Genomic DNA, 24,826 nt, shown 5'->3' with positions numbered 1-24,826 from the left:
TCAATCCTTAGATAGAGTTAGTGGGTCTGATACCCTGATATCCCAGTTTACATGTCCCACTGGCTGTCAGTCTGTAATAACGATGCAGACGTCTGGGTGCCTGCAACAGGTTAGTAGAATGGAAATGTTTGCAGTTTTCTGTGCACACTTCTTCTTTCTTGACCTCACTTGTCACCGTGTGTGATACCACATACATGTGAAAAATGGGGAGCAAGAAAAAACCCTGTTTTCTGTTTTATCAGGCAGGATTGCATGCGATTTAGAAATGAATCAAAACTGCATTTCAAATCTCCTGTGAGGTTTGTGGATTTGATCCAAACTGAAAAGGTCACGTTCCCTTTCATTGTCTTTTCAGACCTCAGAAAATATATCCAACTCGTGTTTGTCATGTAAATGCAAATTAGAGTTGCCTGTCTGAACACAGCCCTGCTACAGTAGCTGTTAATTGCTGAGACTGAACCCAAGAGAGGGAGCGAGAGAAAGATAGACAATATGAGATGGAGAATGAAAGTTTGAGAGAAGAACGTGGTGAGAAAGAGAAAGACAGAGAAAAGACAAAGGACCAAAGATCCAGGAAGAACAAGAGAGAGAAAGCCGAAGACGAGGAGAGAAAGGTGGAGAGTGAGGCAGAATGACGGCTGCAGGCCTGTGGAAGAGGACACCTGCTGAGTCTGCGGCCTCCAGCTGGGACTGAACCACTTCACAGAGTCAAATGTGCCCTCTAATCCACGAATCTCAGGCTCTTAATGTCTGGCAGCTGAGGAACTACTAAACCAATGGACTGTATACAACCCAGAAAAAGAAAAGAAAAGGAGTTATCACTATTATATAATGGCAAACTTTTCAGAGCATCTGCTACACAAACACACCCAGTTTTTCTGGTCATTACGGATTCGCTATTTATCATTAGCAAAGATCAGTGTACATAGTGCGGCGCAAAACCCTATAAAAACGGAGTTTTTGCACAGATGAAAGAAGCGAGATATGCCGTGTTAATCAGGGAGCTTTAGCGGAGCTGGGAGGTGGATTCACCAGGCTAGCTGTTTCCCCGTTTCCAGTCTTCATGCTAAGCTAAGCTAACCGGCTGCTGGCTGCAGCTTCATATTCACCGTACAGACATTCTGAACACCTAACTCACTTTTGCTTTAACTGTTCAACTAATCCACATTACAGGATGAACACTAAGGGTTAGTAAATACCTGTCTCTACACAATGATGAAGTTTGACTCCAGAATCTCTAAGCTCTCAGGATGGCAGCGTACACAAACCTGGGACCCTGTGCGACTTCTGTTTTCAAGCTTCGCTCCACAAATTGTGTCAGTGTGAAAATAAACAAACCAAATCTCAAATGCAGCAAAGTAAACTTTACCTCTGAAGTTCAGTCCTGAGAAAATGTAACTGTAGTTCTGATTGCAGGCAGAGACAAAGAGGAAATGAACCATAAATGCCCCCACGCCCCTCCTCTCCATCCTCTTTGTTTGAAACACAGAGCTGGTGGGTTCAGCGTGCCCATGTGTACGAGGGAGATAGGAGGATGTGGACTTTAATCTGGCTCTATGTTTAAAACATGATCAGTATCCGCCAAGATGGATGTCCTCCTGCACACATTTGCCTGAGAAAAACAGGAAGTGACTGGGAGCTCACAGTTAGCAGAGGCAGGACACATTCTTCACATTTTATGTGCGAGGTCGGCAACTTTTCACAGCTGTAGACTTGAGATGCACGTGTGAACAAAGAAAAATGGATTTGACTCAGAACAGAGGGTTTATATTACTTCACTTATGACATTTGATATTGCACTTTAAAATGTACCCAGTACATTGTGCAGGTGTCTTACCGTCTGTTTGCCCAGATAGCACAGTAGTTTATTTTTGCACTGTTCAGGAAAAAGCAATACATAACTGCAGAGGACAGATGACAGAATACTATATTCTCTATACAGTAATCTCATACAAACTCCCCACAGGAGATGCAGCATGAGCCATTTTACACAGCAATGAAGACATAATGATACTGATGTTTCCCAGTTAGACAAAGAGAGTTTTAAATGAATCTGTGCAGAAACAGCAGCTTATCCTCCAAACAATGAGCTCCTGAGTGTGACAGGGCTACACATTATAAATGATGCTTTATAATTAGAGATTCAATACGCACCGCTGCCTCTGCAGTCAACATCTCGTACCGTTATGTATCTGTTGGAACTGTTGGAGCCGTCCTGTAATGTGGCATTAGCAGAGGAGTTATGATATCCAGGACAGCCAGTGTCGGATTCACCGTTATTATTGCTACAGTGCTGCTCTGTGCTTTAAAACTGAAAGCCGCCCTAATGTTTACCGGCCTTTTCCGCAGCAACACCAAATCTCTAGTTTTCGCTCTGTTAGTTTTGTGTGAGCAACTGTTCCGTTGTGTTTACACCATAGCTGCAAACTCATCAGCTTTCAGCAAGATTTGCCGTGTTGGATGAAAACTATGGCACCTGTGGAATTCGCGTCGCCCCTCTTCAGTTTCTCTGAAACTCACTGGAGTGACTTGATTCTTAAAGCGTTGCATCAGACAGCGTATGATTCGCATCACCGTGCTCTGTTGTTTTCTAAAAGTTCACCACACCAGTGTGCAGTGCGTTCCACGTGTGCTCGAAGCATCGGTAAATAACGCGACTCTGTGGAGTTTCACTGCAGCAGAGAGAAGTGGTGGAGGAGGCTGCGGGGGGGAGGGGGGTGGCCGTGACCACGTGGGTCTTCAACACACTCAGAGCCAAAATGGCGGGCAGAAACGCAAACAAAGGGGCAGAGCCAAAATGGAGGACGCGCTCGATTTGTCCTCGGGATAGCGTGCAGCTTAGCTGGTTATGCTACCTCGCCATCTGGGTCGTTTGAGAAGTGTGTGTGTGTGTACGTGTAAAGGTGTGTGTGTTAGTGGAGATGAAGGAGAAAGAAAGCACACAGAGTAAAGCACAAGGGACCTCAGATGCCGTGGTAAAGAATCGCTGCCCCTTCATCACACAGGAACCTGGCAGCAGCCCAGTTACTGGACTTTGGTCTGATGAAGCAGCTATTAGCTCCCACAGCGGCTCCAATAACAGTCAAACGGTCCAAGGGCGTGGAACGACACACAGTGGAACGTGCTGAGCACGAAAACACAGCCGAACAGGACGCGGCGGGCCGTTACTTCCCACAGTAAGCAAAGCACAATGCACAGCAGCGAAGCTGAGATGAAATAACCCAGTTACAGAATCTGTGTCTGCCCAGACACAAGCCTCTTACTTAGGATCGCTCTTGGTTAGCGATTTAATGCGTCGGTCCGTTGGGTCGGACACTGACGGAGCCGGGTCCCAAACTGTTCGTTCGAGTGGCTGCGAGGGAGCAGCGGCCGACTTCCAGTGGGAGGAGAGCGAGGCTCAGCGGCGGTCTTTGTCTCCGTGAAGAAGCAGTAAAACCTGAATCCTCCTTCTGCGAGGGCGGGATCGTTTTGGGGAATAACGGTCAGGATCCAAAAGTGCGTTCAGCAAACACAAAGCAGCCTGTTGCTCGTCCAGCGACTTGACTTTCCCGCAGGAGTTCAAGTTCACGTGAGCGTCATCTGCGACTTGGCGCCGTTTCGCCGTCAGGCCTCGGGTCAAGGCTTTGCCTTTCCCAACTGGGCCGCTGTCCTTTATTCTCCACACGTGTGAGGCCCAACAGTGTGATGGCACTCTCCGTAAATATCACCAATATATTATGTGGATTGTTTTCTAAAATGGTATGAAAATGTTAATTTAACACCATATTTCCACAAAAGCTGATGATGGTGCTTTTGTTTTGTATTGTTTCACTCATTTAGAAAAGCCTGAGGTGAAGCTTTTACTTCCGTCCAAGAAACCTTTTTATCACTTGTTTTTGTGCAGCAGCATGTTTCCTCTGCCGTCCCCGTGTGAAACCACCTCACAGGCCTCTGTTTTCTTTTCAAACTAAGGATTAGTCTTATCTTAAATAAGGGCATTAAATGACTTCTTCCATTGTTTTCCCCACTCAAGGCACAGCTAAATAAGGGTCAGCAACTGACTTTTTTTCACTTGTTTACTGGCTCTGGCCCCAGCAGCAGCTCTGGCTGTTACTTGAGCCCTTGGCAGTTAGTTTTAATTTTGGCCATTAGAGTCAGAGCTTGGCTCAGGCTTTAGCTGTGACCCCTCGTGGCTTCAGTTTGTTTGGCTACTTGTTGTTTTGTACTTTTTGGACTATTCTGTCCAGCAGAGAGGAACTGTCTCCTACCAGGAAACATTTTATCCCACGTGAGAGCTTTCCCAAAACCCAGATGTCAGTATGAGCACCAGATCTCACTTCTGCTGCAGGTTGGATCGGTGTGTCAGTCCCACAGCAGGTGACTCTGTTTTTAAGGTAGCCTTTCTACCAGAGTTAATATGCAAATACACACTGAACATCCGTGCACTAACATGGAAACTATGGAATAGATCCGAATTTTTCCTCTTACTCAACCTGTCGCCCAACTGACACAAATTACCACAAACATCACAGAGTCACTTCTCAGAGTCATAACTCCGTCACATCAGACACACTGTGATGTCAGGAGCTCTCATCTCCATCCACGACATACTGGATATCTGTTTACTAATCATATAAAAGAGTTGCTCCTTATAACTTCAGATCTCGGCTCATAATCATCAGATTCAGACTTTTTCTTCAGTATCAAAAGCAATGCAGGTGACTGTTGTCTGTTTCCGTGGTTACGGTGTGAACAGGAAGTGCTAGCAGCCAGAGCAGCAGGACTTTTCATGGTACCAGAGCGTAAACAGGCTGAGGTACGGTTTCAGTTTAATAGCTTTATCCTGAACAGTGTTGGGCAGCGAAGCAGAACTTAGTAACATGTTACATTAATGGGATTACTTGTGTAGTTGCATTCCAGTTAATCCCAGTAACGTGCTGTTACTGACATGCTAGCTTAGCTTGACTTCTGGAGAGCTGTGTGCAGTCGCTGAGGCTGATGCTAAGCTAGCTGTCAAGGGTCAGTAAACCCCTCCAAACTGTAGGCTGCCTGCTTGTTGAACTACATTGTCTGGGTTTCTATTTCTACACGTGCTAAATACAGAAGATGTGCGACGTGTGTGTGCGTGTGTGGAGGGTTTAGAGTTGTTTAAAGGCGCCTTTAACGAAAGTAATGTAATTATTTTTTCAGTAAGACATGAGTAATTGATCACAGATTTCAAGTAACTTGCCGAACGCTTATCCTGAATAACTTTGTGTAGTGAGGACTGGAGCTGATGTTTTCACCTCTTGATCTGATGATGGAGGCCGTGACCGTAGATGGAAACTGAGGAGCAGAAGTTAGGGACTGTCTTAAAAGTAGGCTACATGCAAAATGACCAAACCAACTTTATTTTCATCTGGACCTCCTCCCACTGCATGCACAAGCACCTTTTTTTCTTCTTTTTTATGTGATATGAGCTATTATGGCCCTTTTGTCATAGACGCTGGAGACCAACTTTCCTCCCATTATCATACACAGCCTCCAGTTCTTAATGGAAATCGTGCACCATAGCCCAATGCTTTTCTGACTCATATTTTCCCACTAAACTACTATTTATTTCCACACAGACCATTAACACTTGAACAGCTTTTATTTAGAGTCTGTTTGGACTCTGTTTTTTGAAGGTTGGGTTCAAATACTGAACATACCCTGCTTTTTTTATTCGATTTATTCAGGTACATGGTGAAAAGATTGTTATTGCTGTCAGACAGATACAGACAGTAGCTTTGTGTTGTAAACAGACAGAGGTGGACATGCAGCATCTCTTTCTGTGACCCATGAGACTGCGGTCTAGTCTCGAGTAAGAAGTGTTTGGTGTGAAATAAAACCTCTGAGTTGCTGAAGATGCTAGATTTCTCTCACTTCTCAGTCTGCTACGAGACACACAGAGGGTCATACAGACCCTGTAGTCTTTAACTGCCCCAGAGCAAACACTACATTCACCAGCACGCACATCCAGCAGTGCAGGCATGACCCGTGTTTGCAAAGCACATATTAACCGTGCAGTTAAAGTGAACTCTGGCCTGAAGCTCGCCACCTTCATATAGCTGAGCCTGAAGGAAAGGCTTCCCTCGGGGGCAGAAAGGAGCTCTTCTGCCTTCGTGTCTTTCAGTTCAGTCGGTCGTGGGTGGAAATGCTTCCACCAGATCTTTCATTAGCACCCCGCAAAGAAAAGAATTCTCCTAGGTGTTACAGATCATGCAGTTCACTCAAGGCTTCCACATTCACAGACAGTGTCTATATTAAAAATAAAATGAGGGAAGATGGCAAAATGCCCCCGAGTGAGTTATATTTTCATTTTAAAGACACCGCTACAACCTCTTTGTCTAGCACTTTGTGAATGTGAGCGACTTCAGCAGCTACATGGCTCGTGGTGGCAGGTGCTGTGATACCTTCACTTTGTGCACCTTTGTGTGTATTCCCCCACCGCTTCACAAGTGCTCTGAATCCTGTAACGCATGCACCACATGCCCTGAGAGATAAAGCGCGTACCCTGCAGCACCGAATGCTGTCTGAACAAAAACTATGCACCCACTTGTAGATCCTCCCAAACACTTCACAAAGCCTCTGTGCAACGTTTGGATCTTTGCACAACTCTCGCCTCACCACTTTCTCTTTGCCACTATGTACTGAGCGATGTTTGAGTATCAGGTATAAATACATCAGCTTGTACGGATCTGTGTTTATCTGATGAAATGCAGCAGAAGCAGCCATAAAATACATTGTTTACAGCTGTGCGCTTCCCCCGTATTAAAATAAGTCATTATTAAAGAAGAACATGATTTAGTCAGTGTCACACTAAATTAGATTCATGAAAGATATAAACGGGATTAATTGAAGAAACCATTCATCCAAGTAAACCGTCTCATAAAGCTGCTTTGGTAATTCTATGAATCAACTTCCTGTAGCGTTTCTTTCTTCTCAACGCAATGACCACTTGGACTGGAAGCCTCCAGGAGAGGGCGCTGTCTTTGCAGTGCAGACACCCACCAACAGAAAGGAAAGACATTAAACATGCAGAAACAGCTTTGGTGCTGTTCTCTAACATAGAATATGTCTTAAATGGCAAAATGCATTTTCAGAATTGTGTTATGTTAAAGCATTTCCACCTTGACAGTGACCTGCTCGTTCTTCCTTTAGCCATCTTTGCCTAAATGCCCAGCTCCCTAATGGCTTCATGTTTGCTTTGTGACGTTAATGCGGTCCCAGCACATGCAGTCCCCTGGTCTGGTGTCTGTGAACACACAGTTTCCTGGTGGTTTTAGGAGAGACGTGTGTCCACAGAAACACCTGAACAACATCGGAACAGTCGAATCTCTTTATTCGGCCTCCTTTCAGTTGGCAAACAACAAAAATGCATCCGGCTGGACAAATCATTACTTTATGGTCGCGACGTCGTCTGACAAAACCAACCACAGTGTGATCTGCTGACCACGGAGCAGCCGGGGTTAAAGGCCGAGCTCAGGCACTGAGGTGCTATAGAAACATTGAAAACCATCGAAACTTAGACGACAGAACGTCACAGAACGTCACAGAACATTACAGAACGTTACAGAACGTTACAGAACGTTACAGAATGTTATGTTACAGAACATTACAGAACGTCACAGAACATTACAGAACGTCACAGAACGTTACAGAACGTCACAGAATGTTACAGAACGTCACAGAACGTTACAGAACGTTACAGAACGTTACAGAACGTCACAGAACGTTACAGAACATTACAGAACGTCACAGAATGTTACAGAACATTACAGAAAGTCACAGAACGTCACAGAATGTTACAGAAAGTCACAGAACGTTACAGAACGTTACAGAACGTTACAGAACGTTACAGAACGTCACAGAACGTTACAGAACGTCACAGAATGTTACAGAACGTCACAGAATGTTACAGAACGTCACAGAACGTTACAGAACGTTACAGAACGTTACAGAACGTCACAGAACGTTACAGAACATTACAGAACGTCACAGAATGTTACAGAACATTACAGAAAGTCACAGAACGTCACAGAATGTTACAGAAAGTCACAGAACGTTACAGAACGTTACAGAACGTTACAGAACGTTACAGAACGTCACAGAACGTCACAGAATGTTACAGAACGTCACAGAACGTCACAGAACGTTACAGAACGTTACAGAACGTCACAGAACGTCACAGAACGTCACAGAATGTTACAGAACGTCACAGAACATTACAGAACGTCACAGAACGTCACAGAAAGTCACAGAACGTCACAGAACGTCACAGAACGTCACCCAGCCTGCGACCCTCGCTGAGCCGCTCTGCTGCAGTTCACTGAAACAACAAGACGGAGTTCAGAGATTAGTTTCAGAAAAGCTCCGACTTTAGTGAGGACAGAGGGCTGAACCTGAGAGCAAAAGATGCGTTTATAAATGAATAGTGAGGAGACACACACACACACACACACACACACACACAGTATCACCTCCCGACAGGGAACACTGCACCGTCACAAAGTGGAGTGTCCCATGTTGGCACAGCTGCCGCCTCCACCTGCCACTAACTGTCCTCAATTCACCATTTTCTTCCATGAATATGGTCTGATCATTTAAACACAGTCAAACACACACACTGCTGACCACACACACACACACACACACACACACACACACACACACACACACCACAGCCTCTCATCTGCACTCGTGCTCACACCAGGAGCACTGGGGCATGCTGGTGCTTACCGATGATTACAGCTTCTGCCTCTGGGAGTGTTTGAAGAAATGCTAGCTGCACACTTCAATAAGCAAAAGTGGCCCTTAGCAAAGATTTCCTCACATTCATTACGATGTTCACATTCGTCACATCCAAAAACAGCACGCGGCACACATCAACACAGAGATCAGTTTGGGAAACTGCTGGTTTAAGTGATGGGAGGTGTGTAACGTGTGTTTAGTATTGACAGATGATTTAAGGTTTACTGATTCAGTCGGAGACACTCTGAAGACTGTTTGCAGGTCACGTTGGGATTTAAAGTATGAAATCGGACATCTGTGTTTTTGTGCAACACTCGAAGAGTTACGCCTCACTTCCTGTCAGCTCAGTGAGTAATGTGTGCGCTCGAATACGAGGATATTATTCAGATATGAACAACTGCTGCATTTTTGCAGTAATATTCCCCAGATTATGTTCCCCAAATGAGTAGTGCAGTGCAGGATGAAGCCTGGCTGATGTTCCACAGATGATCCCATATTAGTATTAATAATAATAAACCTTACTCATACAAAACAAACTCACAAAGTTCTTTACATGGTTGAACCAGGATTAAATCATTTCAGGAGACAATGAACAAATAAAAGATAAAAACGATAATAAATACAATAATAATAATAACAGATGAGACGTGTGTGCTGGCATTACTAAAGAGCTTTTTAAAGAGAAGTGATTTCAAAGATGCTTCTGGTTCTGCAGCTCCAGATCTTTGATATTTGACTTTAAAGTAGCCGGCTGAAGTTAGGGGCCGTCTCTAAAGTGGGCGAGATGCTTTTCACATTTTTGTCCAAAGCTTTCTCGTTATTATTTCTGGGCTTCTGATCAGCTTTAGATCGTATCTGGACCTCCTCTCCGCCCAGTGAGTTATTTTAGCTCCATTTTTTTGTCAGTCTCTTTTTAATTTTCCTAGCGAACGTTGCTGTCGCTGTTCGCTCTGTATTACGGTATTTGTCGTGGTAGTGGATTTCTCCAGAATCGCAGACCCGGCCTTTAAACACACAACCTCCAGTTTTTGAAGAGAATTGTGCAACATGTCCCGATGCAAGTCTGGCTGTTAAAACCTCCTGTTCTGTTTCCACTGCTGACTTCCACCCAGACCATTAACAGCCATTCAGACTAAGTTTAGATTCACTTTTTCATTTTCTGAAGGTGGAGATCAAATACAGATGATGGTGATAATAACTGGTTTACTTCAGGTACACGGTCAAAACAGTCTGTTGCTCACATTATATAAGGGGAGTATGAAAGGCAGCAGAGAAACCTCTTTATAACCTCTCTGCAAATGCCCAGAGGTCAACATCAGCCGGAGCACAACAACCCTGCTTGCTAATGTTGTGTTTTGAACCCTTGCTAAAGGGCAGCGCCCCCCAAACTCACATTACACCCTGCATTAGATTAGAGCATTACTTGTTAGTTTGGGCTGCAGAGCGTGAAGCTGGACAGGCAGAATGGAAACAGGCTGGCTTCAAACTCCGGCCTCTGAGCACCAGATGGCTACTCATGAAGCTAGCCACATCGAGCAGCGATCACGGTGTAGCAGGGATTTGCTGGGACACACACACACACACACACAGTGGTCGTGATGACATGGAGATGGCTTAACACTGCCCGGGGGGCCGGGGGCCCGGGGGCCCGGGGGGCCGGGAGGTGAGAGCTAACGGAGCAGGTCGCTACACAGCGGTGATAACCGCGCACGTCGCAGCCTATTCTCGGCCTGCCGCCTCACGCTGCCCAGGAGTGACCTCGGCTCACAAGCTGGAACTACTCTCCGCCTTTTCCACGTCTGCAGCTTCGCTCGAAGTCGCTTTACTTCACTGGGGACAGCGGTAAAAGAAAAGCAACAAGAAAGAGGAAGACAGGGAGAGAAAAAACATGTTTGATGGTCAGTTAGAGTCTGACCTCAGCAAACAGAAAGTCATGTAAAATACTCCACTCCAACATGCTGATGGTGTGTCGCGGTCTGACGTCCCTGCTGTCACAGCTGGCAGCATGCTGGGTTGACTGTGCTGTGTTTTCATTGGCTAACTGTGTTCTACCTGTAACGCAGTTTTAGCCACGCAGGCAGCTAGTGGCGTTCCCATCAGCCTCAGCTGCACTCTGTGTTTACTGCTAACTAGCTAATGTTAGCATGCTAACATGCTAAACTAAGATGGTACAAACATTATACCCGCTAAACATCAGCATGTTAGCATTGTCGTTGTGAGCATGTTAGCATTTAGCTCAAAGCACTGCCGCGCCGGGGGGACGGGGGGGGCCGGGGGCCGGGGGGACGGGGGCCGGGGCCGGGGACTGGGGGCGGGGGACCGGGGCCAGGGGACCGGGGGCCGGGGGGACGGGGGCCTGCTTCTAACGCACCTGTATTTACCATGATAATAAACAATGCCAAAATAACTCTTCTGTTCTGTTTCCCTGCTTTATCCAGCTGAACTGTGTTTCCTGTAGGAACTTTAACGTCGCTGCGTTCTGATGTCGCACTGAACCACAGACAAGTTGCTTTAAAAAGTGGATTTAGTTTGGTTTGTGCCAGCTTGCAGATAAACTGTCAACAGAAGGGTCGTTTATAACCTGAAAATGTATCGCTCTGAGTTTCAGTCAAAACATCAGTGCGTCACCGACGAGCAAAGCCTTCCAGTCGCCGTTTGTTGTTGTTTGTGTCCCAATTAAAGGCGTGAAAAGCCCTCCTGACAGACGAGTCGGGGAGGGCTGCCGATTAACGGCGTCATTAAAAGGCAGACGACGCGTTTTACAGGAGTGTGTGTGTGTGTTTGTGTGTGTTTGTGAGGGGGGGGCAGATAGAGCGAGATTTAAGCTCAGCTATTCCATCAGCAGCTCAGCAGCAGAGAGTTCAGAGGAAACTCCTCCTGGTTCTCTTCAAAGGCCTCTTCATTATGCATGTGCTGCAATTACCTGCCGTCTGGAGGAGCCGTGCCAAATGGCATTCTGATTAGTCGTTGCACTCCCAGGGTCAGAGCGGCGGCTTCACCGCACTTCTGAACGCCTGCTGTTTAATGTACAGTATGTAACGTCCTCCTCCTTTTTGTTCTGTGGCAGAAAGGGGAATTTTTCAGATTCAGTTCCCTCCGCTCCTTTCTTTTTGTTGTTTGTTCCAGTATAAATCAGTCAGTTCCCATCTTTATAAGATGTAAATATAAAGCAGTGCATTTTTTATGACGCAACCTTTATGATGAAGAGTGTAACTCTTCACACTCTGATCTCAGAGAAGCTCAGTGTGAATGCGTCCGTGATGGCTTGAAACCGGAAATTCTTCTTCTGGTGTTTTGGGTGTGGATTGGGATCAGGTTTGTGAGACGCGTATATGTGACTGAGTGTGAATGAAAGTGTCTTCAGTTTCATGGATTCCATCTGGACACGGGACGTTTGAAAGAGCCAGTTTAAATGGCGTTTCAGAGGACAGAAACGTTGCAGCCGTGTCCCTGCTCTTTTCAAAGACACCGCAACGGGCAGCGAGGGAAGTAAACGGCCTCTGATTGGCTGGTTTCCTCTCAGCACAAACAACACTTATTCAAATGTGTCTGAAATATTGCGTGTGTGATGACAGCTATCATGGCAGAGCTTCAGGTGAGTGTGAGGGCAGCACGCTCAGCACTTCAGAGGAGCTTTCAGTTTTCGGGCTTTCTCACGTGGTTCTTCCATAGTTCACTTAATAACATCGTGTCATCGGATAATGCATCAAAATGTGCAACCAATCTGACGCTCGCTGAGACTACATGAGCTATGTGCAGTTATGCCTGTGCACAGCAACAGTCAGTGTTGGATAGACATTTCTAGACATGGTAACTGCAGCTGTGTCATTATTCGCGGCCTCGGCCCTTCAGGTCCTGGTCAGAGTTCAGTTATAAAATCCTCTCTCCTGATTGGCTGCCTTTCATTTGGGACTCAGTGGCTGTTAATTCGTTAACACGTTCAGAAAATCTGTCTCTGTTATTTTTCACTTTAGTTTCATATTTGCATCAACACTTTTTCGGGGTTTCTGTTAAAAACAAGGACTTCCAGCTTTGTGTCCGCGGGACTAAACTACCTGCTCTCACGCTGCCGTTGTTTCAAAATGTCAAAAATCATCAAAAATCGACGTTTCTTTCCGAGTAAAATGAAACAAAGCAGCGACAGACTCGGCTTCACCGACCACAGACTCTCTGACCCTGAAAATCCGCGACTCCGGTCTGCGCAGTGGTTGCGTCTGGCAGAGGGGGTTCAGTGGGAGAACATGTCACAATAGTCTGACACGCTTTACATCACGCTGTCGCTGAAATCCACGGCCCGGAAAATGGGACCGAGAACTGCAAAAACGAACTCCAGAGAGGCGAAGTCGCTGACCTTCGTGGTCGAACAGATATCTTCTCTCTAAACACTAGCTGTTGTTCAGCCTGCATTAGTCTCCACGTAGTCAAAGTGAAGCAGCTGAAGCAGCTCCTGTCCGCAGTGGACCCGTGGAGTCTAGCTCGGGATGCTGATACGATATGAAGCCTTTCTGATGCGGGCGATAGGGAAACCTGAATAAGCTGCGTTTTACTGAGCAGCATATTAATAAAACAGCCCTCTCTGTTTATCAGACAGGCTTGTTCTATTCTGTGGCACTGCAGCTTCTCCTCAGGACCCGAAGATCTGACATTATATGCTCCGTAAAGTAGGCTACGTCCCATCAGGGATTCACATAAATTAAGATCAAACACCGAGTTCGCCCTTGAGGTTACATCCAGATGCACTTATTGTTGAATCCCCACTTTTCCCAATGTATGCTCTGCATACAGTTGCGCTAATGCTCCTTTGCAAAGAGTAATTACAAGGACGTTTCTAATTTAGTTTCCTTTCAAGCTGCGAGGAGATGCCGCAGGAATAATCTGCCCTTCAGTCAGACACAATTTAATGTCTATTCATTTGTTCTTTGTAGCTTTGAGGAGAGAATAAGCCGCTCGAAGAACTCGTGGAGAGTAAATGCATACAGACAGCTTTGACTGTTAACGGACGGTAAAGATCCCATCACCGAAACAGTCTTGGTATGTTTCCTCCTGCTGTTTCAGGTTATTTGAAGCATAAGCCTTCGTGGCATGTATCAGACTTCATCAGTGCGAGTTTTTCTGTTTACATTCATTATTCATCTTCTCAGAAAGCGAACTCTTTAAATAGACGGAGCAGCACAGCTGTCCCTCTGCAGCCCGTAGAGGCCCGCGCTGAAAATCACGTCAGTCAGAGAGTCTGGAGAGAGAGCCGTCATGGCTGCCCCAGATTTTCCATCCACACGGCCTTTCTGCTGCACTGAAGCTCCACTCGCAGAAGGAATATCCAGCGAGCAGGACGCCCTGCAGCAGGCGCACTGCATGCTTTGTTTGTTTCTGGAGAAAGTCTGTAATTTCAGTGATTGATGCTTCACAGATGCAGAGCTGGTGGGCCGACGTTACGGCAGCGGTTCCCAAACAGGTGCATGCTGGGAACGTGTGCCGCTGCCAGCAGGTACATGGAAAGAATAGAAATGATCACTGAACATTAACCGTGTGTGCTGGGGCTGAGAGAAAACTAGTTAGCCAGGTCTGAACCATGTTAGCTGACGGGAAAGGAGATGGAGGGTTCAAATGTATGGAAACAACATCCGTGTGTCAAATCAACTGTGTTAAATCAAAGCAAATGATCACGAACCTGTGGGGGTGGGGGTGGGGGGGTGGGGGGGTGTGGGTTGATGAGGGGGTGCTTGAGCTCATCTGACAGGATGGGGCAGCGCTGAGCTACAGTGGAAGAGGCGCCGCTCTCTGCAACACGCTCGGCTTGTTGTGCACAGGAAACGCCGGCGCAGACCGAGATATCTGCCCCCCCCCCCACACACACACACACACACACACACACACACACACACACACACAGTTATCAGCGACATCACATCACTGAGTGAAGTGGATCTCTCACTGAACTGGAGTCTCTTCAGGTTTTATTCTCTTGTCCTCTATTCTTTTTCCTCTTAAGCCTGCCTTTACCCCCCCCCCCACCCGCTCTGCTGACTCGGAGCTCCATGCAGAGAAACTTATAGAGGTCAAGATCCTAATTTTAGCCTGCCAGAAATGATTAAAATGTATCGTCAGTGACATCATCACAGGGTGTCAAGGACATCTCACCACCAGCATCCGTGACAGCGCCCGTCACTGCAGAGACAGCCCTACGGGGACAACAGGGAGACGATTAGGGGCAGTTCTTAAGATAAAGGACTCCTCTGCTCATGACTCAGTGTCCCGTTCTGACTGATGGAGAAAATGGATTCTGACTCGATTACTATGTTCTCCATTTTTCAGGCTGGAGCGATTTGATAGGGATTAGGTTTTAAAACGTTCGTCACAGAGGAGGCCTGCAGTCTTCTGACCACGAGTGAAAAACCTGTTCCCTTACTGGTGCTGCTCTTCTATAACAAAGCACACTGGTCACCAAACGTTCTCCACCAGCCCTGTCATGTGAGCAGTCGTTCTACGCTAAAACCTGAATATTAACATATATAAGTGTTACCGCTTCACTCCTTCTCCACATCTTGGACTTTAATTCAGAAGAAAAACAGAAGTGCTGCATGGAACAGAAACGGTTGTTGTGGTTTCAGCTGGGGGGTCTGTAGGACTCCAAACAGCCAGGTCGGCAAAACACAGGGGTTAACCCCACACCAGTGTTACAGTAAATACCGCCAATTACAGTTCACTTTGATTCATGAATAACTAATAAGTACTCCCAAGCAGGTCCCAGATCCAGATCAGAAGTGGTACATTAATCCACACGCTCGGTGCTGCGTTCATCTGTTTTCCTTTAGTTCAAATGTTTCGGAAACCTGGACTTGTTTCTTTTAGCGGATTCTAACGACCGTTCCCGATCGAATCAGAGCCGAGCGATGACGGCAGCCGGTAAAGTCTTGTGCTGCGTCCCCTCTCTGTATCAGCGTGGTTTCCTGGCTTGTTATGCTGCGTTCCTTATTAAACAGTATGGATAATAATAATAACAATAATGGAATGAAGTTTCTGAAGTTTGGAACCTGCTGGATTTGATGCAGCTGCAGCAGCCTCGAGCTGGGTTCGAGCCCGTCTCAGTACCGTGTCGCACAGCGCTTCTCTACGGCTCTTCTGCACATGATTTTATCATTTGTGTTACTTGTTTAAGGTTTTCCTTTCTTTTGCCTTTGACCTGTTTCTTGTTTTATCGTCATAGTTAACGATAGTCTCTTAATTTGCTGATGTGATTAGAAACCTACACATTTCTCAACCCACTGCGGTTTGTGCAGAGGTTGTGTGTTTGCAGCTGTTTGTGGGATCCAGAGCTCAGTTTCTTTTCATTCCTCTGAAATGTCTTGCCAGACATTTTATGACCATATGCAAGGCTTTACTGTTGTCTTGGCATATGTTTAGGCAGTGATACACAAGGCAGCGGCGCAGGAAAGCGTGCCAGAGCTTTCGCCTCAAAGTGTTTGTTTTAACATCCACAGAAGGCAGGGAGACACTTGTGAAGCTGTAGCTGCTGGGGAGGCCGACCCTCCCGCCGTACTTTGCCCGGAAACCCTGCTCCGCCGCTCATCTGCGGATGTTTTCCCGTGTTATGTGTTTGGATGCCGGCAGTGAAGAGGTGAACTTGTCTCCGAGAGCACTTTAGATGTTTCACATAACAGCAATGATTGAAGTGCCAACAGATGAGCAGATAAACACATCTTTGTTATTACGCTTCACACTTGAGTGCTGCCGTCACATTCAGCGCTGGCTTGATTGTGACTGTTCAAGCCTAATGAACGAAGCTGTTTTGTTTCGTTGACCTGTTCGTTGTCTTTCAGGGTTCGATGCGTACTTCACATCACGGACTCTGGAGAACAACAGGAGGAACGTGTGGTTTGCGGAGTACTGGGAGGAGAACTTTAACTGCAAGCTGATGAGCTCCTCCAAGAAAGACGAGAGCAGCAGAAAGTGTACAGGTACGTTTATTTGTGTGTGTGTGTGTGTGTGTGTGTGTGTGTGTGTGTGTATTGCTCATGTTGTGGGGACATACATCTGTTTACACTGTCACATTGTGGGGACTTTTGAGGACAAAACGCAAGTCCCCATAACTTTAGGCAAGTGGCGGTTATGGTTAGCGTAAGTCTCCAGGAAATGAATGTAAGTCAATGTAAAGTCCTGCAAAGTGAGTGTGTGTGTGTGTGTGTGTGTGTGTGTGTGTGTGTGTGTGTTTGTGTGTGTGTTTGTGTGTGTGTATTATGGTAGAATAAAGGGTGGGTTAACCCTTCCCTACCTCAGCTACTGTATCACAGGCCGAGGGCTGTGATGGATGGACACATATCGATATATAATCTATGTTGTTTTTCACAGTGAACATAGTAATATGCTGTTATTAGAGATCAGTGTTTGGAATATAACTGAATGACAAAACTGACTGATGGGAAATTCACTGGTGTAAACTTAAAGCCAAATTACACATGAACAGTTTGAAATCATGAAACTATCTGCCGTTTTCCAGCCTCCTCACCGCTCCACACATCTGATGCGTTCAGCTGTTCAGGCTTCGTGACGTCAGCAGTTATTCACTCCGTCTGCTTCCGGTTTCATCCACAAACAGCTTTCCCGCCTGCTAGCCTCAGCGCGAGGGTTCGTTTGTTTTAAATTGGGCTGAAAAGAATACAGCGGTGCTGACATGCTGAAATGAGCGATGCTTGAATTTACAGTTTTAGTTTAACAGGTGGAGATAATGCGCAAACATTATTTCACAAATTGAAATCCACTACAAGTCAGAGAAAGAAGAGATTCCTTCAGAATCACTTCAGGGCAGCGTGACTATCAGAACTAATGAACACTGTCATGACATATTGACTTATTGCATTCACTTGGTCATTTCTCGTGGAGGTTGTTGGGAAAGTATTGTTGCATTTGCAATGGTAAACAGAAACTCATGCATCTCTCTGGTCTACAATCAATAATGCATAGCAATTAGTGACCACTGTGATAGTGTGAACAGACCCTGAACACTAATGAACCTGTTCTATTAAGAGTATTGACTGAAGCCACAAAAGAACATATTATCTTGTCTATATTTGTCTCGCTGCCTTTCTGTTACCTCCTCTTTCATTTCCTGCTCTCAGTCTGATTAATGATACTTATCTGACTGATATTTAAAAACATGAATTTTACAAACAGTCCAAATCAATTTGCACTGCCTAATTTATCGTCACAATTCCCATTTCCCTGTAACTCTTTGTTCTGCTTTCTTTGCCGTGACTTCCCTCCCTCTACACGTTATAATTCGAACCACAGGGACGGCTGGGATCATCTGTGCCCCCTAGAACTAAACCTTCAATTACATAATGAACACGCCTTCTGAGCCATTTCAGGATGATTGACTCTCTGTGTACCCTCAAAGCAGCAGGCATGGAGACGAGACACACCAGCAGACAGCTTTATTCTATGAGACTACCCTGATGAAGGAGGAGGGCAGGGTTTCTTTGTAAAATCAGCACAAAGGACTGATCATTGTTCCTCTATTTGGAAAGACATGAGGAATTATAAGGATAATACTTTGACATTGTGCTATTCTTTAAAGCTTTTAGTGCCGTGGCCTTTTATAGGCCGGACGCAGTGACAACTCACTCTTGCAGTGCAGTTCTCTGCTTGTTGCAAGTCTGGCCCTGTAGTTGTTTTGTGTCTCTTTGTGGTCGTTTTGCATCTCTTTGTAGTTGTTTTGCATCTCTTTGGAGTCGTTTTGCGTCTCTCTGTAGTTGTGTTGCGTCTCTGTGGGTGTTTTGCATCTCTTTGTAGTTGTTTTGTGTCTCTTTGTGGTCGTTTTGCGTCTCTTTGTAGTTGTTTTGCGTCTCTGTGGGTGTTTTGCGTCATTTTGCATCTCTTTGTAGTTGTTTTGCATCTCTGTGGGTGTTTTGCATCTCTTTGCAGTCATTTTGTGTCTCTTTGTGGTCGTTTTGCGTCTCTTTGTGGTCGTTTTGCGTCTCTTTGTAGTCGTTTTGCGTCTCTTTGTAGTCATTTTGCGTCTCTTTGTAGTCATTTTGCGTCTCTGTGGGTGTTTTGCGTCTCTTCGCAGTCATTTTGCGTCTCTTTGTAGTCGTTTTGCGTCTCTTTGTAGTCATTTTGCGTCTCTTTGTAGTCGTTTTGCGTCTCTGTGGGTGTTTTGCGTCTCTTCGCAGTCATTTTGCGTCTCTTTGTAGTCGTTTTGCGTCTCTTTGTAGTCATTTTGCGTCTCTTTGTAGTTGTTTTGCGTCTCTTTGTAGTCGTTTTGCGTCTCTGTGGGTGTTTTGCGTCTCTGTGGGAGCTTTGCGTCTTGCAGTGACTTTCTGCAGGTGAGGCAGAACTCTCAGGTGCTGCTGTTTGTTGAAAAACTGCTGCTGAACTTCAGTTGTCATACTGGAGATGAAGAAAACAAACACTGGATTGGATTTGGTTGGCAGATACTCGGTATTAAAAGACTGATCAGGATGATGATCCCTACTTTTAACTGAGCTCTGTGACTTTCCAACAGTCACCTCAAACAGAGGCCCAGGGGCCCCCTGACCCCTCGGGTCCCTGAGCCTATGCCCAGTGGGCCCATTCATTCAGGATTCTACAGCCTGCAGTGTTTCTGAGAAAAGAGCCTTACATTTTGAAAGGCAGAAGATTTCAAAGAGGTGACACAAGTCATTTTGGTAAGTCAAAAAGGAAAGTCATAAATCCGTATTGTTACGTTATGACATCACCTCTTCACAAAAGGTTCCCGTTAAATATTTGCTCTAATTTTCTGGCTTAGTTGTAACTACCGAGCTGTAAGCCAAAAGGTCACGTCCATGTGAGTGACTCTGGTAGCTCGTTATGGACAGAGACCAGTCCGTGTTTTGGCATTTCTCGGTGTTCACTGAAAGACATCAATAAAACATGCAGCTGCAGAGCTTTGTGGCAGCACAGAGTCTCAGTGGGGAGCACTGTCGCCCCACAGCAAGAAGGCTCACAGCTCTGCCCTTATCATATCTGTGTGGAAATGATAATGAATCAACACGCTTGGCTTCAGTAAACAGAAGCAGAAATCCTCGCACAGTTTGCAGGGACAAACAGCACGCTGAAATCATGTAACTGGAGTTCTGTCTCATAGTGAGGATTTTTGAATGTATATCTGTCAGTTTGCATGTTCTATCTGTGTTTGTGTGGCTTCTAAAGCTGCGATGGGAAGGAGGGGAAATTAAACACAACAGGCCTCTTTAATAGGTTATATGGTGTTTTTATTCCATGTGACACAAACTCTGTTTTGGTGCTAATGCTTATAGCATCAGGGCAAAACCGAGAAAACCGGTTGTGTTGCCAGATCAACTAGTGGTAAGGATTAGTTCACCATCTGTTCGTTTGTTGTTCCTTATCACCCCTGTCTCCTAGAAATTCTGTTTATTCAACTTTGCAACAACAAATGTGTTTTGATTTATTTGTCAGCAGGATATCGCAAAAATTGCCATGACGACAAACGTCTCCTAACGAAGTTTCTGTAAACCTAACCAAACCGGCTTTGTGCCGAAACGTACCCAGACCTCAGCCAGAGTGATGTCACATCACGAAACTGGTTTATTTCTGGTTGTGGACGTCACAGACGGACGAGGACGTCCTGCTGAAAGATCGGAACAAAGATTAGACACTCGCAGCCTTGGTTAGCGTTAGGGAAAGATGGCGGTCTGGTTTAATACAGAATCAGTTTGCAGGGACTTGAAGCAGGAGACTGAACGCGTTCATCAACATTTAGCTGAAACCACGTCTTTCTCTAACTTTAACCAACGCGCTTTCATGACCTAAACACACGACTCCGAACGCAGACCCACGGCTGGAGTCAAAGTCCTGAACTCTGCAGGGCGCAGGCGGTGATTAGGTTTCTCACCACAACATCATTTGAAAAACAAACGAGTATTTAAACTACTGGCACCTTCCAGCAGGAAGCAGAGCGTGGAGTTTGCTTTTCTCCCCCAGCGCACAGACACAGACACTGTAGGTGTGACTCTGAGTGCGTGTCAGTGCACCCGCCTCTCTCCCAGTGCATGCTGGGATAATCTCCAGCCCTCTGCGACCCTGAGCAGGATGAATGGATGGATGTGTCCCACCTTCTTGGTGCTGAGGCTGTGGTCGCACCTCAGGGTGTCCGCCTTGTGCTGCAGCTTTAGATGCTGGCCTCTGGTCTGTTTAGAGGAGGTGGCGACTTTACAGTGAGCCGTCACGCTGAGTGGCTTTATGCTGCTCGATTGCTGCAGTGTTATCCATTTGAAAAGATGAAAGTAATTATATTTGCCATTATGATGATATTTTGTACTGCATGATTGTGTTTATTACATCAGCTGTTCGGGATTAAAGTCCTCAAGTATACAATTAATTAAATATACTCTATATGATTCCAGTAATCCAGGATGCAGTCAGGACTGTGTGATTTGTAAAATATGTGATACCGCATGTTGTAGTCTGCACCCATCTGCTCACATGCAGTTTGCAGTCTGGCAAACTAAAAGAAAACAATAACTAAAGATAACGGCAAACACTTTCGTCTCATGATGTAAAGTGTATGGATTCTCTCTCTCTGAGACGATCACTAACGTCTCACTGCAGTGAATCAAAACCACTGACTGTCAGTGCTGCAGGACAGAGGGCAGGATGCAGCAGATACAGATTCATGGTGACCGGGTTTTTACTGATGCCCCCAAACATAATCTCACTACAACAACTGGGCCAATTAGTTGTGTTATTAACCCAATTACCAGAACTGTGGGGGGGGGGGCATCTGGTTTCTATTCAGTCGTTCTGTCGTCAGTCGTCGTCTAATTCTCTGACACCTCAACCAAGACTAACAGCTGCTTTCCAGTTTGCCTCTAATACAAATGCTAATTGGCAGAAATTAGTGGTGATTCACTCCGGAGCAGCAGAAGAAACGCCTAATGCAGAGTCTCTGTGCACTGCGGGAGCTGAATGACCCGTGAGCTGGACCCGTCTGACTGGGTTCTGGGTTTTACAAACCAGAAGGTTTCGTTTAGACGTCGCTGAAAAGGCGTCGTCATTGTTATGTTGTTGAGTTGAGTTCAGGTGTGGGCCACGCAACAACGGGCTGATATAGATCTTTCAAACATCAGTATCGTTAAATTAACAGAAGGCTGACCCCAGACCAGCAGAGCAGCTGTCCGGAGCCGGCTGAGTCCGGAGCCGGCTGAGTCTGGAGCCGGCTGAGTCCGGAGCCGGCTGAGTCTTTCGGGACGATGTTGCGTAAATTAGAATGCGTTGCATTTTTCCCTCTGACTTGGATTTAGTATCACCTCCTGATCAGAGACCGAACTGAGGTTCAGGAACTGGCCTCCAAAGCAGGGGCAGAAGCAGAGACGATGCCTGCACCTGAAGTTACAGGAGGGGAAGTTCCTGTAGTGGAAAATAAGAGCAGTTTCCACACAGTGCAGCAGTAGCTGGCAGCAGCAGCTTTGAAAGCTGGAGCCAAGATAAAATGATGCCAATGGGGTCCGATGGGCGTCCAGTTTACTGTTTGTTAGAGATATGAGCAGGTCAGAGAGGCGAGAGGGACCGGGGGACTCCTGTTTATGAGATAGCATTAAGCTCTGGGTCCCTCTGCCACTGGCAAGGAAACAGAGAGGGGTTAGAGTATAGTCGCGGCCTCCGGAGGCTTTCCAACAAGAGATAGGAAGACTGCGACCAGCGTCCGCTCCGAGCTGCAGCCACCCGGAGTAATCATCGGTGCTGTCAGTGCAGGGAGCCCGATCTCAGCTGAGCTGAGAACAGTTCCCCTCCCTCGCAGTTTAACTAAAACAATGTCACGGCACGAGGCACGCACAGGTCAGGAGGGCGCCTTCTTCTAAGCAGATGGCAGGGCTGTTATTAAGGATAGCAGAGCGCTGGGAGCGCTGGGAGCCAGTTGTTGGTGAACATCTGCTTCTGGGCTTACACCAGATTGTTTCTGAGCTGGATGTTTAGAGCACATTCAGGTTATTGTGTCTTCAAAACGGATAATAAGGAATCATTTTCTGCTTCGTCAGTCACTAATAAGAGTTTAATTTTATTCGTATTCACTACAGACGCCTTTGCTACGCAGAGTAGAAGGACATTATTGAACTAACAATAGCATTGAATCTACATTTATGCACTGATGTGAAGTCATGGAGGGAATATATGGAGTCACTTGTGTTCACTGGACGTGTCAGGTTCAAAAATCATGTCTGCTGATGTCAAAAAGGCCACACCTACAAGATTTCGTCCACCAATTACAGATCAACGGCAGGGAACGTCCAAACGCAAAGAGCAGAAATCATTTTGAAGGATGAGGTGAAAAATTCAGTTTGGCAGAAATGAAAGTATCTGCATGGTTCAGACATCAACACGCCCTGTGACACTGACCGTTCTGGACTGTTGGACAGATGCTCAGGTTCTGCAGCACAAACAGCGTCAGACTCTGCCCTGCAGGTTAAACCGGGCCACAGAGGCACTTTTAGATCCGACTAACTACCAAACTCGCTAGCCTAGCAACATTAAGGCTACAAACAACCCATAATGCAGCACTCTGTGTTGAAGCTGCTGCCACACCAGTGCTGTCTCCGTTCAGAAAGAACGTGATGATGTGACGCGGCGCCGTCGTGTTCGGGTCCAGGTGAAGGGCGTCTGAGGGCCGCCGTCTGGACGTGCTGATGTGTTGCTAGCTTAGAATTATAAATCATCCACCTTTCTGTATAAATACACACAGCTTTAAGTGCGCACAGCTTTTAGTTCACGATGAGACTTTAGTTCACCTCCCAACATCCTGATCGGCATTCGTTTGTGGACGTTAATAAAACGGGGCCCCGGACTTTGGAAAGTAGAAGCTGAGTGAAACGCCGTGCGGTGAAACATGAGTCTGAGACGCAGCACAGTAATAACCTTCAGTAGTGAAATGAGCTCCCTGTTGGAGCTGTGATTTGTCGTGCTAACAGGCTCCCGACGTCGTGCTATTAGCCGCCTGGCTAGCTCGGCTGCTCCTCTGCCCGTAATGAGATTATTTGGGAGCGGTGTTGATAGCATGTCTCCTTCTGTGTTTCACTCATCCTCAGCCAAACGGCCTCTTCCATTTTATTTCCTCTCATTATTTATTTATGAGACGGCACACCAAAGACAAATAAAGGAGGGAAGGAACGCTGTACACCGCTTCGCCTCTGCTTTTTCTTTCTTTCTCTTTTTGCTTTTCCTTTTGTTTGCTGAGCGCCGCGAGGCCATTTTCATTCAACCTGTCTGATGGAGGGTGAAACTTCTGAGTGAAGTTGTATTGAATGTAAATGCAGGTTGTTTCGTTGCCACGTTCATTCCAGCCGCCTTCAATAGAAAGAATTTTTCAGCAAACAATTTATCACAACAGTCATTTAGTGTTATCCACTAAAAATGAAATAAATCAAGTCTTTGCTTGTTTCAGGCTGGTTTCCTTTTTGATTCCCTCTATGCACTGTCCTCTGCCTCCACTGTGTGTCTGATGCTATCGCTGTAAACAGGGTCTGATCATTTCTGTTTATGCACAGAGTAAATAAATATATATATCGACTTGTCTCCGACAGCTTAGAATTCAAATAAATTAGGGAAAACTATTTTTGGATTCTCAGAATGTGGATTTTATCTTCACTTAATTCATTTGCATTAATTAATGTCATGCAAAACATTAGCTTTGAATCATAGCTATTAAACTCATATCTGTAAACATCACATTATGCCTCCTGTGTAGTGAACAAACAGTTCAGCGTATCGGCTCAGAGAGCATTAATATTTCTGCATCTGATGTTTCAGTAAACTGCTGAGCTGAATGCCGTCACGTGTGTTAAATCAAAGTCTTGCTGCTGCAGCCTGTAGTGATTTTACCATACAGACGTTTTATTTCTAAGATTTGGATTTCGTTATCGCTCTCTATATGATCACTATATTTAGTTTTAGCTCTTTGGATATTTTTCTTGTGTGAATAAATCAAGCCGAGGCGTCCCGAGCCGATCCTGAAGAGCGGTGTCGGGGCCGAGCCGCCATTTTGTAAAGGATCGATGCAGCATTTTGCTGCGTATGTGAGTGAAATTAGAGCGTGTGAATGTGAAAA

General features: G+C 45.9%; 1 protein-coding gene across 7 annotated transcripts in view; it reads left to right on the top strand.

The window, feature by feature from the left end:
• The window catches only part of LOC122886169 (metabotropic glutamate receptor 7), a 278,435-nt gene that overhangs the window by 171,214 nt on the left and 82,395 nt on the right, over positions 1-24,826 (top strand). For all 7 annotated transcript variants that reach the window (XM_044218171.1, XM_044218166.1, XM_044218168.1 and 4 more), the window contains one exon: positions 16,569-16,706. In XM_044218171.1, coding sequence (XP_044074106.1) covers positions 16,569-16,706 — 138 coding nt within the window. The remainder of the gene's footprint in view (positions 1-16,568; positions 16,707-24,826) is intronic.

Source organism: Siniperca chuatsi, linkage group LG2, assembly GCF_020085105.1.
Source record: "Siniperca chuatsi isolate FFG_IHB_CAS linkage group LG2, ASM2008510v1, whole genome shotgun sequence".
Lineage (NCBI taxonomy): Eukaryota > Metazoa > Chordata > Actinopteri > Centrarchiformes > Sinipercidae > Siniperca > Siniperca chuatsi.
This window is presented reverse-complemented; position numbering and strand designations above follow the sequence as displayed.